Source organism: Canis aureus, chromosome 12 (assembly GCF_053574225.1).
Source record: "Canis aureus isolate CA01 chromosome 12, VMU_Caureus_v.1.0, whole genome shotgun sequence".
Taxonomy (NCBI): Eukaryota; Metazoa; Chordata; class Mammalia; order Carnivora; family Canidae; genus Canis; species Canis aureus.
In genome coordinates this window covers 43,357,182-43,370,096 of record NC_135622.1, presented here as the reverse complement: position 1 = coordinate 43,370,096, position 12,915 = coordinate 43,357,182, and the positions used below count along the sequence as shown (strand labels likewise).

At 42.3% G+C, this 12,915-nt stretch overlaps 1 protein-coding gene across 9 annotated transcripts in view; it reads right to left on the bottom strand.

Moving 5' to 3' along the window:
• LOC144324509 (STAGA complex 65 subunit gamma) overlaps window positions 1–12,893 on the bottom strand; it is a 30,636-nt gene extending 17,743 nt beyond the window's left edge. For 6 of the 9 annotated variants that reach the window (XR_013389989.1, XR_013389988.1, XM_077915943.1 and 3 more), the window contains exons 1-6: window positions 12,328–12,893; window positions 11,732–11,832; window positions 10,465–11,088; window positions 3,363–3,687; window positions 1,890–2,127; window positions 147–412 (exon numbers count right to left, since the gene is read on the bottom strand). Coding sequence is in view for 7 of the 9 variants with exons in the window: in XM_077915943.1 (XP_077772069.1) it covers window positions 150–412; window positions 1,890–2,127; window positions 3,363–3,687; window positions 10,465–10,877 (1,239 nt within the window). In the remaining 2 variants the exon portion in view is untranslated. Of the gene's footprint in view, window positions 1–68; window positions 413–1,889; window positions 2,128–3,362; window positions 3,688–10,464; window positions 11,089–11,731; window positions 11,833–12,327 lie in introns of those variants that run through there. The other 3 variants (XM_077915938.1, XM_077915940.1, XM_077915939.1) reach the window with 3 other exon arrangements.
• Window positions 12,894–12,915: the final 22 nt, after the last annotated feature.

Below are 12,915 nucleotides of genomic sequence, written 5' to 3'. Positions count from 1 at the left end.
CTGTAAAAGTAAAACGCAAACCTAATTGGTTAAAGTCAGCTCCAATGAAATCGGGAAAGTTCACTGTGTTTAAGAGTAAGAGTCACGTCACCTTTTATGGAAACAAATGTAATACATGAAGCTTGGAGAGAAAGTCTCCCCTTTACCTTTTATATTTTCCTCATCCTCTTCTTGCAGCGCTGGTTGAAAACAGGGGAGGACCCCATGAGGCTATCAGTGGAGTGGGAACCGTAGCTGCTGTCTGAGTCATCAGGACTCTGAGGGATCCCGGCTTCACTCATCCCGGACATGGGCTCCTCGAAGACATCACTGCCCAGCACGCCATGCCCAGACACATTGCCTTCTTCACTCTCTTGAGGCTCCATTTTCACATGGGCCAGATTCCAAAGAGGGGAAGCATTTACCTCTGTGCCTGGCAATGGAAGAAAATACAACCAGTGGTAAGCCAAGGCTGGAACACAGCAGACAAATATTTCATCGGGGCAGATTCCTAGCCTTTGAGCTCAGTCTTCAGTCTGAGTCTACTTGACTGGAGATTATGGTGGTCATCCCCTGTTCCTAAAACTAATAATTCTGAGTATTTTCTTTTTTTTTTTTTAAGTATTCTGAGTATTTTGCTTTCCACTTCCTCCCCTACTTTAACCCCACCTCACCCACCAGCCATTTCCCTTAAATCAGGGAAGTAAAACTATGTAGGTGGAAAGATTCCCTGTCTCATGGCCCAAAGGCAGGCACAACCACAGGCTCTTAATCAGGTGTTAAGTTGCTTCTTTCCTTCCTTCCTTCTATAAGGCTGTCCTGTTTTCCTGCCTTTTGTTTGGGTCCCCGGTCCTCTCTCACAGTATGAACTTAGCGATTACTACAAAATGCTGGCAGCAGTTCCTAGACTGCTGAAGAGTGTCATGGCTCCTAAATCTGTAACAGTTTCTCTTTGGCCCTCCTGTCTCTGTTCTAGCAAAGCTGTTCTGTGGTTATTACCTCTTTCATGGTGAAAGGCTCTCTGGCCAACACTAAAAAATGTGGCCTTGGGCGCCTGGGTGGCTGCTGGGTGGCTGTTGGTTAAGTGTCTGACTTTGCTAGGTCATGATCTCAGGGCCCTGGGATCAAACTCAGCATCGGGCTCCCAGCTCAGTGGGGAGTCAGCTTCTCCCTCTGCCCCTCCTCCCACTTGTGTACATGTGTGCGCCCTCTCTCAAAGAAAAGCTTAAAATGTTTTAAAAAAATAATGTGGCCTGATTCTGTTTAGGATTTGTTACTTGTATCATTTGTGCATTGATGAAGTGACAATTTATATTTGAGTAGAACTGAGGATCGAAACTAATTTGCAATCTGACAGAAGGATCAAGTATCCTGGTTCCTAGGGTGATCACAGAGTCTGTCTGGAAAAGGCCAGCTGCGTCTGATTGGATAGCCCTATTTCAGTCCCTTTCTGGTCGAATCTTTTGGGGGTACTCTAGCAAGGAAGCCCAACTATTCAAACAGCCTTGAGCAATTAGCCTTCCTTCATCTGTGTGGAAGTTGTCTTACTGAGTACAAGCATCAGGAAAGACAAATACAGCACACTAAGTACGGGATGAAGGGGACATCTGCCCACCCAGCTGGGTCAGCTAAATTAGCTCCAGGACTCAACAATAGAACACCTATTGCATCTACACCCTAACTCGGAATTATTTTAAAGAATGCCTGTAAAGTTGTGCTAGTCCTCCCTTCACTAATTACAAAGAAGAATGTTGACATATCTAGATCAGTGAGGCTGTATTTGTTTTTTTAGGCTTTCTATTTTCTTGCCCACTCCCACTTTTTCCTCTCCTCTCCACAGTTTGATTCCAAAATGCCAGAAGTGCTGAGATTGGCAGATATCCCAGAATCACAGTCAATTGTTTTCTTACTTGAAGCCTGTGGTGAAGCCTCAACTTCCAGGTTAGATGGGAAGCGCTCACTCTGAGCCCCGAGGACTCCCATGGGCAGTGACTGGTCTCCAGAAGCAAGGTCAGCCTCCAGTTCCTCACTGACAGGGAATGTGATGTCGCTCACAGGTTCTTCCTTGATCTTTACAGGTTTAGTGTCCTCTGTGGCCTTCTCAGGGTTGACAATCCTTTCATACTCCTCAGATAGTTGCTTACTAATCTGTTGGCAAGCAAGAGTCAATCTTCCAAAGAAATGTTAAAAGCAAAGTGGATGGTTAGCTTGTGGCATCGCACATAAAACCAACATAATATGAATAAAGCAACCACTGCCAAAGGAAAGAACTGGTTTTTTGTTTCATTGTTTTAAAAGAGATTTTTATTTACTTATTCATGAAAGACACACACACAGAGAGGCAGAGACACAGGCAGAGGGAGAAGCAGGCGCCATGCAGGGAGCCCGACGCAGGACTCCATCCCGGGACCCCAGGATCACGTCCCGGGCTGAAGGCAGGTGCTAAACCGCTGAGCCACCCAGGGATCCCCTGATTTTTTGTTTTGTTTTTTACTTTTTTTTGAGCACAGCAGACACATGGAAGGAATTTGTTGAAGGTGCTGAGTTTGCATTTGTAAATGAGAGAGACACAATGAAGAAAAGTTGTTTTAGCAGAGAGTTTCTTATTAATTAATAGTTGCATAAAGGTAAAAGAGACTTTGTTAAAGACAAATCAGAGTGGGGACAAAAGATCACATTTTTGGCTGTAAAAACTAATAGTTGAGATCTGTCCCCTAGGTGGATAATGAAGGGTATAGGAAATCTGGATCACTTAGCAAAGACTGTCAGGTGTTAAAAATCCCTAATCGTATTTTAGATTTGGGGAAACCAAAACAATGAACAAATGACTTGCTTAAGGCCACAGGGTTTGAAGAGATTAGGTAGTTCTGGCTGCAACCAAAAATGGTATCTCTATCCCTTCTTCTGCCCTTGGGCAGTATCACTTCACTCTGTTTGGTTTTGCTTTTTATAGCACTTAATGCCACCTGAAATTGTTTTGATCACTTTTTATTTACTTGTTTTTGTTTCTCTCTTTAAGAATGCACGCTCAAGGGACTTACCTTATTAACTGCTGCTGTCTCACATATGCCTCACTCACAAAAGGCACTCAATAAATATTTATTGAATAAAGCATGGTAACCATATTCTCTCAGACTCCATATTCCTGTCTATAATTTTTTTTCCAGCAGAAGTGTTATCAAAAAATGTGGCCGCTCATTGACTAAAGGAGGCCCCAGGGTCTGGCCAGGTCAGTGATGAAGTCAAGAAAACACAGCTAGGGCCATGAGGAGAGCAGGTCAAGTCCACTCTATTCCAAGCCCCTGTGCTCTGTTCCCTAGGGCAAGTATGGGATCCTGCTGAACACCCCTAGATTACACCCAGTTCTCACAGGGTGACCTCACCTGTAGCATGTAACTGTGATAGTCCTTGATTCGGTGCTGCCAGAACTTCTGGAGGGAGAGCACACTGCCAATGCCCACTTCATGGAATACTTGCTCCATAACGTCAGGGAAAGGAGTCTGCCCCAGCCGGGCTTCCCGATCCACAGCGAAGCGCAGCAACTTGGTGAATTTAAGGCAATATTCATGTGCCACATCAGTAAGGGTCTCCAGGACACTTTCATTAGCACACTCGAAGCCTGCATGGGCCAGGATTGTGGCCACTGCCTGGTAGAGAAGCTGCCGGCAGGAGTGCCAGCTGAGTTCAGTCACCGGTTCCCCTTTCCCGCTGAAAGGCGAGACATGGCAGTGTTATTAGTGCTCTTGCAAAGGGCTGACCCATCCTGTCTCCCTAGGAGTTTTACAATTTTAGTCAAACCACTGGCCCAGCTTTCTAGGGGAATTCTATGCAGTTACAGAGCCCGGTTTATCTTGCTGCTACACAGGGCATGTCTCAACAACCCACGATCATATCTCTGAGCTCCTCCAATTACATAAAAGTCTTAATAGACAATACATGTCCACAATAAACAATATAAAAGTGTCAGGTGAATATAAAGTTTCTTTTATCAACTGCTCAGTTTTGACTACTTTCAGGATGAAAAAAAGTTTATAGCTCAGGCACTGTTCAAGAGTGCTCTAATTATTTCACCACATAGCTTCCTCATACGCTGGATGATACACGGAGTTTCAGAAATTCAGTCCCAATTAGGAGATTCTTATACAACTACAACAGACCATTTGTAAAACTGGACAAGCAACTCAATTTCATAAAAGCAATTTAAAATGTATACAGTTTACAAAGCATTTTTATCCTATCCTGTGCACAGTGGGTAGTAGATCCATATTATGATTCCCATTTGGCTGCAGGTTTCAGAGGTTGAGGTTCAGAGGTGCGGACCTGCCGGAAGTTGTTTCGATATTATCAGAAGGTGGAGCTTCTGATTTCAGATCCCATGTTCTTCATAATACACCATTTTACTCCTAATCACTGCTGTAGAAATCTTAATCTAAGAAATAACTTCAAAAAGGTCTCTGACCTCCTAAAAATAACTTTTAACACATTTCTAATCAATACCTGTCTCCTGAAAATTCCTATCTTCTGCCTCCCTCTGACAAATAAGAAAATGGATAAAATCAGGTATAGAAGATTTCTTGGGCAGCCCAGGTGGCTCAGCAGTTTAGTGCCGCCTTCAGCCCAGCGCCTGATCCTGGGGACCCGGGATTGAGTCCCACGTCGGGCTCCCTGCATGGAGCCTGCTTCTCCCTCTGCCTGTGTCTCTGCCTCTCTCTGTCGCTGTCTCTGTCTGTCTCTCTCTGTGCATGTCACTCATGAATAAATAAATAAATAAATAAATAAATAAATAAATAAAACCTTAAAAAAAAATCTTTTCCCTGGTCCATACTTGGCATGTGTCACTATGTGCTGTACAAGAGGGCTAGAGGAGCTGTGTACCCACTTTACTACTATCTGCTCAGAAGCAATTACTGCAGTCCACATAATAGTTGGAAAGCAAGAAAACCAACTGCCAAATAAGTTTTCAAAGATTATTTGAGAGTGTGTGTGAGCAAGTGGGGGGTGGGGGGGAGCAGAGGGGGTGGGAGAAAGAACCTTAAGCAGGTTCTGCACTGAGAAGGGAGCCCAACATGGGGCTCATCTCAAAACCCTGAGATCATGACCTGAGCTGAAACCAAGAGTCAGACACTTAACTGACTGAGCCACCCAGGTGCCCCCCAAATAACTGTTCATTTACTATTTCCACCATCATTTCCTATAGCCAGTCTCCAAAAGCTAAAAGGGCCAAAAGCAAAAGGCCTCAGAAATGCCTAATAAACAGCTAAACCAGTATTGCTTTATTTGAGTAACACATGGACTTCAAAGGAAAATAATTCTTTCAGCACCCCATAGCTGATGAAAATTATGTTTGCTAAACGTTTCTTAAATATGTATAAAACAAACTAGTATAAACTTCTGATGTTAACAGCTCTTCTGAATTAAAATTAGAAGTTTGTGATTGGAAGAACAAACATGGTTGAAATAACTATACTACCCAAAGCAATCTACGCACTTAATGCAATCCCCATCAAAATATCACATGCATTTTTTCACAGAGCTAGAGCAGGGATGCCTGGGTGGCCCAGTGGGTTAAACATCTGCCTTCGGCTCAGGTCATGATCCTGGGGTCCTGGGATCAAGTTCCTACATCAGGCTCTACTCATCTGGGAGCCTGCTTGTCCCTCCCCCTCTGCCCCAAGCTCCCCTTGGTCATGCTCTCTCTCTCATTCTCTGTCAAGTAAATAAATAAAATCTTGAAAGAAAAAAAAAAGAACATTCCTAAAATTTGTATGGAAATACAAAAGACTTCTGGTAGCCAAAGCAAGCTTAAAAAAGAAAAGCAAAGCTGGAGGAATCACAATTCCAGACTTTGAGTTATATTACAAAGCTGTAGTGATCAAGACAGTATTGTGCTGGCACAAAAAAAAAAAAAATGGATGCATAGATTAACAGAATAGAAAACCCAGAAACGGACCCACAACTATGATCAGCTAAACTTGCACAAAGCAGGAAAGAATATCCATTGGAAAAGAGACAGTCTCTTCAACAAACGGTGTTGGGAAAACTGGACAACAATATGCAAAAGAAGGAAACTGGACCACATTCTTACACCATACACAGAAATAAATTCAACATGGATGAAAGACCTAAATGTGAGACAGGAAACCATCAAAATCCCAGAGGAGAACACAGGCAGCAACTTCTTCGACATTGGCCATAGCAACTTATTAGATATATCCCCTGAGGCAAGGGAAACAAAATAAAAAATAAACCATTGGGACTTCATCAAGTTAAAAAGCTTCTTCACTGTGGAGGAAACAACCAAACTAAAAGGCAGTCTTTGGAATGGGAGACGATATTTGCAAATGATATATCCGATAAAGGGTTAGTATCCATCCAAAATCTCTAAAGGACTTCTAAAACTCAACACCCAAAAAACCAAATAATTCAGTTAAAAAATGGACAGGAGACATGAATAGACATTTTTCCAAAGAAGACATACAGATAGCTAACAAACACGTGAAAAGATGCTCAACATCACTCATCATCAGGGAAATACAAATCAAAACTACAATGAGATACAGATCACACCTGCCAGAGTGGCTAAAATTAAACCACAGGACACATGGTGGAGACATGTGAAGAAAGGGGAACCCTCTTACACTGTTGGTGGGAATATAAACTGGCGCAGCCACTCTGGAAACAGTATGGAGATTCCTCAGAAAGCTAGAAAGAGAATTGCCTTACAATTGTGCTACTAGGTATTTACCCAAAGAATGCAAAAATGTTGATTCGAAGGGATACATGCACCTCCATGTTTACAGCAACATTATCAATAATAGCCAAATTACTGAAAGAGCCAAATGTCCAATGACTGACAAATGGATAAAGAAGATGTAATATAGGGATCCCTGGGGGGCGCAGCGGTTTGGCGCCTGCCTTTGGCCCAGGGTGCGATCCTGAAGACCCGGGATCGAGTCCCGCGTTGGGCTCCCTGCATGCAGCCTGCTTCTCCCTTGCCTGTGTCTCTGCCTCTCTCTCTCTCTCTCTCTCTCTGTGACTATCATAAATAAATAAATAAAATCTTTAAAAAAAAAAGAAGATGTGATATATATTTATATATGTACGTATATACACACAGTGGAATATTAGCCATAAAAATGAATGAAATCTTGCCTTTGCAATGGCATGGATTGAACTAGAGAGTATTTTGCTAAGTGAAATAAGTCAGAGAAAGACAAATACCATATTTCACTCATATGTGGAATTTAAGAAACCTAACAGATGAACATAGGGGAAAAAAAGGAAAGAGGCAAAGCATAAAACAGACTCTTAACTATAGAGAAGAAACCGTTGCTGAAGGGGAAGCAGGCGAAGGGATGAGTTAAACAGACGACGGGTATTAAGGAGGACACTGGTGATGAGCAGTGGGTATTGAATGTTAAGTGATGAATCACTAAATCCTACACCTAAAACTAACATTACACTGTATGTTAACTGGGATTTAAGTAAAAACTTGAAAAAAATGAGAAAGTTTGATGCAAAACTACAAAATTCTAAATAACAGCATCAATTTAATATGATGGCAATATTCTTAAAACTAAATTGCCTTCCAAATGTAAATATGGTACTGATCACTACAGAGCAAGTTTTTTGAAGCTGTATCTATATGAACATGTGAGATGCATGTAATGATAGTTACCCCTACCTTTTTCACTATTCCAAGGACTTCAGAACCTTCAATTATACAGTGTGCACCAGGACATCATTTGGTCAACTGGAACTGCAACCCTTACATAGTAATAAGTCCATTTCTGTTCTTTTCTCACTACTTTGGGACAATTAAAATAGTAGTAACTATTATCAATAACAGATGAAATTAAGTGGTATACAATATTACTTACATATATTTTTTCCAAATATATTTAACCTTCAATCTAATCTTGAGGAAATAATCAGCAAACCCAGTGAGTGGGACATTCTACATCTAAATGACCTGAACTCTTAAAGATTAGTATCCTGTGTTTTAAAAAAGGGGAAGCTAGTTTTTTTTTTTTTTTTTTTTTTTTTTTAAGATTTTTGTTTATTAATGAGAGACACAGAGAGAGAGAGGCAGAGACACAGGCAGAGGGAGAAGCAGGCTCCATGCAGGGAGCCTGACACCGGATTGGACTCGATCCAGGGTCTCCAGAATCCTGCCCTGTGCTGAAGGCGGTGCTAAACCGCTGAGCCACCCGGGCCGCCCAGGAAGCTCTTCTGGTTTAAAATTCATTAAATAGGGGCGCCTGGGTGGCCCAGTTGGTTGAGTGTTTCACTCGTGATTTCAGCTCAGGTCATCATCTCAGGATCTCAGGAAGGAGCTCCAAGTCAGGCTCTGCACTCAGCAGGGAGTCTGTTCTGGGATTCTCTCTCCCACTTCCTCTGCCCTTCCCCTGCTCACACGCTTTCTCCAACAAAAACATAAACAAAAACAAGACACTAAACAGCTAAATGAAATTCATTTTTAGGTTCTGGATTAGAGGAAAATTTATTTATAAAGGATATTTTGGAGAAATCTGAATACGGACTTAATAATTGATATTATATAATTAGTGTTCATTTATTTTGGTGTGATATTGGTATTGGGGTTATGTAGGAAATTTTCTTTATTCTTAGGTTAAAGTGAACAATTTAGGGGTGGAAGAATACTTAAGAATTAAGGGGTGAGGGATCCCTGGGTGGTGCAGCGGTTTGGCGCCTGCCTTTGGCCCAGGGCACGATCCTGTAGACCCGGGATCGAGTCCCACATCGGGCTCCCGGTGCATGGAGCCTGCTTCTCCCTCTGCCTGTGTCTCTGCTTCTCTCTCTCTCTGTGTGACTTACATTAAAAAAAAAAAAAAAAGAATTAAGGGGTGAAATACTGAGATATGTGCAACTTTAAAATATTTGGCAAAGACTGTACGTGTATATATTTACAATTGTTATGCATTTATTTATGTGTGTATGTGTGTGTATACATACATGCTTATACACATGTGAGAGAAAACAGATGTGGCAAAATGTTAACAATTGGTGAATCCTGGTAAAGAGTATTTAGCCATTTCTTGTACTATTATTTAAATTTTTCTTTGGTCTGACAAATTTCAAAATGAAAAATAATTTTTTGGTACCAGATGCAAACTTACACACTGAAATGCAGTAGTAGCATTATATCATAAAGCAGTCGTTTAGAGGATATGGAGCAGGGCTTCTCAAACTTAAATACACATATGAATCTTCTGGAGATCTTGTTAAAATGAAGAATTTTTTTTTTTTAAGATTTTATTTATTTACTCATGAGAGACAAAGAGAGAGGCAGAGACACAAGCAGAGGGAGAAGCAGGCTCCCTCTGGGGAGCCCAATGTGGGACTCGATCCCAGGACCCCGGGATCATTACCTGAGCAAAAGCAGATGCTCAACCACTGAGCCACCCAGACGTCCCTAAAATGAAGATTCTGATTCAGGAGGCTGGGTAGGGCCTGAGACTCTGAATTCGTAATAGGTTCCCAGGTGATGTTGATGCTCCTAGTCTGAGACCAGATTTTGAGTAGCAAGGATCAAGAATATTTTTACATTACTTCTAAAGTGATGTTATCACAATGAAAATATAGCTGGACCCTTGAACAACATAGGGGTTAGGGGCACCAACTCCCTGTACAGTTGAAAATCCAAAAAAGAGCTCTGACTCCCCAAAACTTAATGATTAACACCCAACTTTTTTTAAAAGTGTATTTTACCGTATTTTTTTAGTAATCTCTATATTGATATGGAGCTTGAACTCATGACCCCGAGATCAAGATTTCACGTGCTCTTCTGTCTGAAACAGCCACGCACCCCAATGATTTATACTAGCCTACTACTGACTGGAAGCCTTAGTGATAATATATAAAGTTGATTAACACTTCTTTTGTATGTTTATATGTATTATATACTGTATTCTTACAATAAGTCAGCTAGAAAAAAGAAAATCGTAAGGAAAATCCATTTCTAGTACTGTACTGTAAAAACATCCACATGTAAGTGGACCCACACAATTTAAACTCATGTTGTTCAAGGGTCAACTGTACACAACTTAAAAATTCTTGTATAGAACTTATGGATTCCTAATAATATGAGAGTAAATCCATGAATCTCAACTTGAGGATACTAACCTAAACCCATAATGTACATTTTAAATCAAACAGAAAGACTAAACTCTGAGGACTGAGGCCATGGCTTCTTTAACATACTAGTGCAGTATCTTGCTCCTAGTAAAATGTTTGGCATGTAACAGGCACTCAATAAATATTTGTTACCTCAAAAGTAAAAGACACAGACTCCGGATATGGAAGATCAGGATTCAAGTCTTAGACTTCCTTCCAATTACCTGAGTAACTTTGGCCATGTCGATTACTCTTATACTCCGTTTCCTCATGGAATTAGGACTGCATGCTTAACAGTGCTGTTGCGAAGACTTTTTGGAAAAAAGAAATAGCAAAGCCTTGTCTTACCGATAAAAGTCACTCTCTGGGTCACTGTGCCGGATCTGGAATGGTGCATTGGGATTCTTACAATCTATAGGCAGGAGGTCATCAGGAAGAGGAGGTGACCCAGGGCAAGAGGGAAGAGGTTCACTCTCTTCGGTCTTTACACCTTCTGTCTGTTGCTGACTCTGGGCCTGAGCTGTGGCAATGAGATTGCGCAGACGTCGGTTGTGCTGGATCAGCTGAATAGTATGGATGGTGAGGCTGCATGGCTCTGAGGGGATGTCCAACATTGTAGGGGGCTTGGGCTTGTTGGCTGAGGGCTGGTGCAGTGGTGGGTCATGGACTTCCACTAGACGGAACTCCCGTGGGAGCAAATCAAAAGAACTTCTGTTGGTCTGGCTTGATGAGATGGGTATCTCTCCCCAGTATCTCAACATTTTGGAATAAGAAAGGAAGAACCTTCTAGATAAATGTAGTAGTGACCTAAAAGCAGTGTTTTTAAATCTCTAGGTTACAGACTTCTATAGTAAAAAAAAAAAAAAAAAAAAAAAGTGAGGTCTAGCCAGTTATTTACATAGAAAGTAGGCTGTTCAAGACCACTCAGAAAATGTCAATGTCAGCAACACTGTAGGACCAAAGATGTTCTCCCTGAAGAAATTAAGAGAAATATAACTGTTAGATGCCATTCATCACAGTCACATACAATGACAATTCCTACTGGACTGAACCACAGGTGGAATTTGGGTCATTAGTAGACTAAAAGCTGCAATGGTATTGGGAGGGCTAGTGTCCATGTTTTCAATATTACCCCACTAACTCATTACGAGAACTACCATCATGCTCAATCCTGAACAATCTGCAAGGCAAGATCCTCAAATGAGACCTGGAGTATTTCTCAGGGTATCTCGACACATCCGTCCTGAATCAGTAGGAGAAAGGGGGGTGGGGTGGGGGGTAGAGTTAAAGATAGGAAGAGGTGGTTCTTACTATGTGTGTCAAACACAGGCAACCTTTTCCCTGGTCCCGATGAAAAAATCTATTGACCAGTAATCTAAATGGCCTTACGCATTCAACCTCTGACATATATACAGAAGAATCTCAGTGATTTCTGCTGCCTCCTAATTGGTATCCCTTACTTCAGTATCTCCCTGTATCTAATCTATGCTCCAGTGCTGCTAGACTTCATCTTTTTAAGACTCCCATCTAACAACTTCTCTTTGCTTACTGGAAAAAGTCAGCCAGGAGTCTTGGAGCTACCATTCATCAAAATCTGCAATCTGACTTAACCCACCTTTCCGGATTCGTTGCCCATATGTCTCTTCAAGTTCAACAAACGTTTATCAAATGCCAGGCATTATGGAAGAAGACAAACACCACTGCAAGATCCCTGACCTGAGGTGAGGGAGAGAAATATATAAACAGAACATTTCAATATGGAAGTGTATGGTAAGGGCTGTTCTAGAGACACAGACCTGGTGCAGTGAAAGCACAAAGAAGGAGCTTCCTGGAGGAAATTTCCACCCTGGTTCTAACCGTATCATGACTATTCAGTTTCTTGAGCATGTCATGTATTTCCAGTTGACCCTTTAAGTGGTGATCTCTGCCAGAAATGCCCCTCCACGCACTACATCCCTGGCAGACTTGTATTCGATTTAAGTATAGTTTATAAGTATAGTATTTAAGTATAGTTTAGGTCACCAGTCTCCATCACCGCCCCAGGAAATCTCCCTTCCTTATATTCTCACAGGACTTCTCATGTCTTCACCACAGCATTTATACCTGGATTGAAACTAAGACTTCTCTCAGTCGAGTTTATCCTTCCATCTACCCCCATGATCTTTGTACAGTGTCTGGCGCACAGTATATTTGGCATTGTTGCGTGATTACCATGTGCCAGGCTTTGTCTTTACTGTTTAATTCAATCTCCACATCTATCCCATTTTTCAGAGGCAGAAGCTGAGGCCCACCGTCTTGCCCAACGTCGCAAATGACGGAGGGAGAAAATCAAGACAGGCTCCAGAGTCTGCGCCCCTAACCACTACACTATGCAGTCTCAGTAACTGGCTTCCGAAAAAACAAAATGAACAAAGAAATGGGTCAACGAAGGGACCAAACAGAACAAAATAAAACCTTCATTTCACCGAAAAGAACACGAAGAATAAGTTCAAAGAAAGCCCCGGTCCTCGGCAGCTCCCAGTCAGGGTGAGGAGGCGCAAGGGCCTGGAGTCATTGATGCCGGGCGGGGCGGCTCGGAGACGAGGAGGTCTGGGCCTGGACCGTGGCACGGAAGCGCGACTATTCACTGCCGCGTCACGGGAGTTGGGCTGGAAGACTGCACGACTCGGAAAGGCCTGAGGCGAGGGTCGCCAGGCCCGCGAAAGCTGGCTAGGTGACGGGTGGTCCTAGGCTGTCGGAAGCGCTTCTCCTCACGCAGGATATGCCACAGGAAGCTGTTACGACAGGTTGCACCCTCTA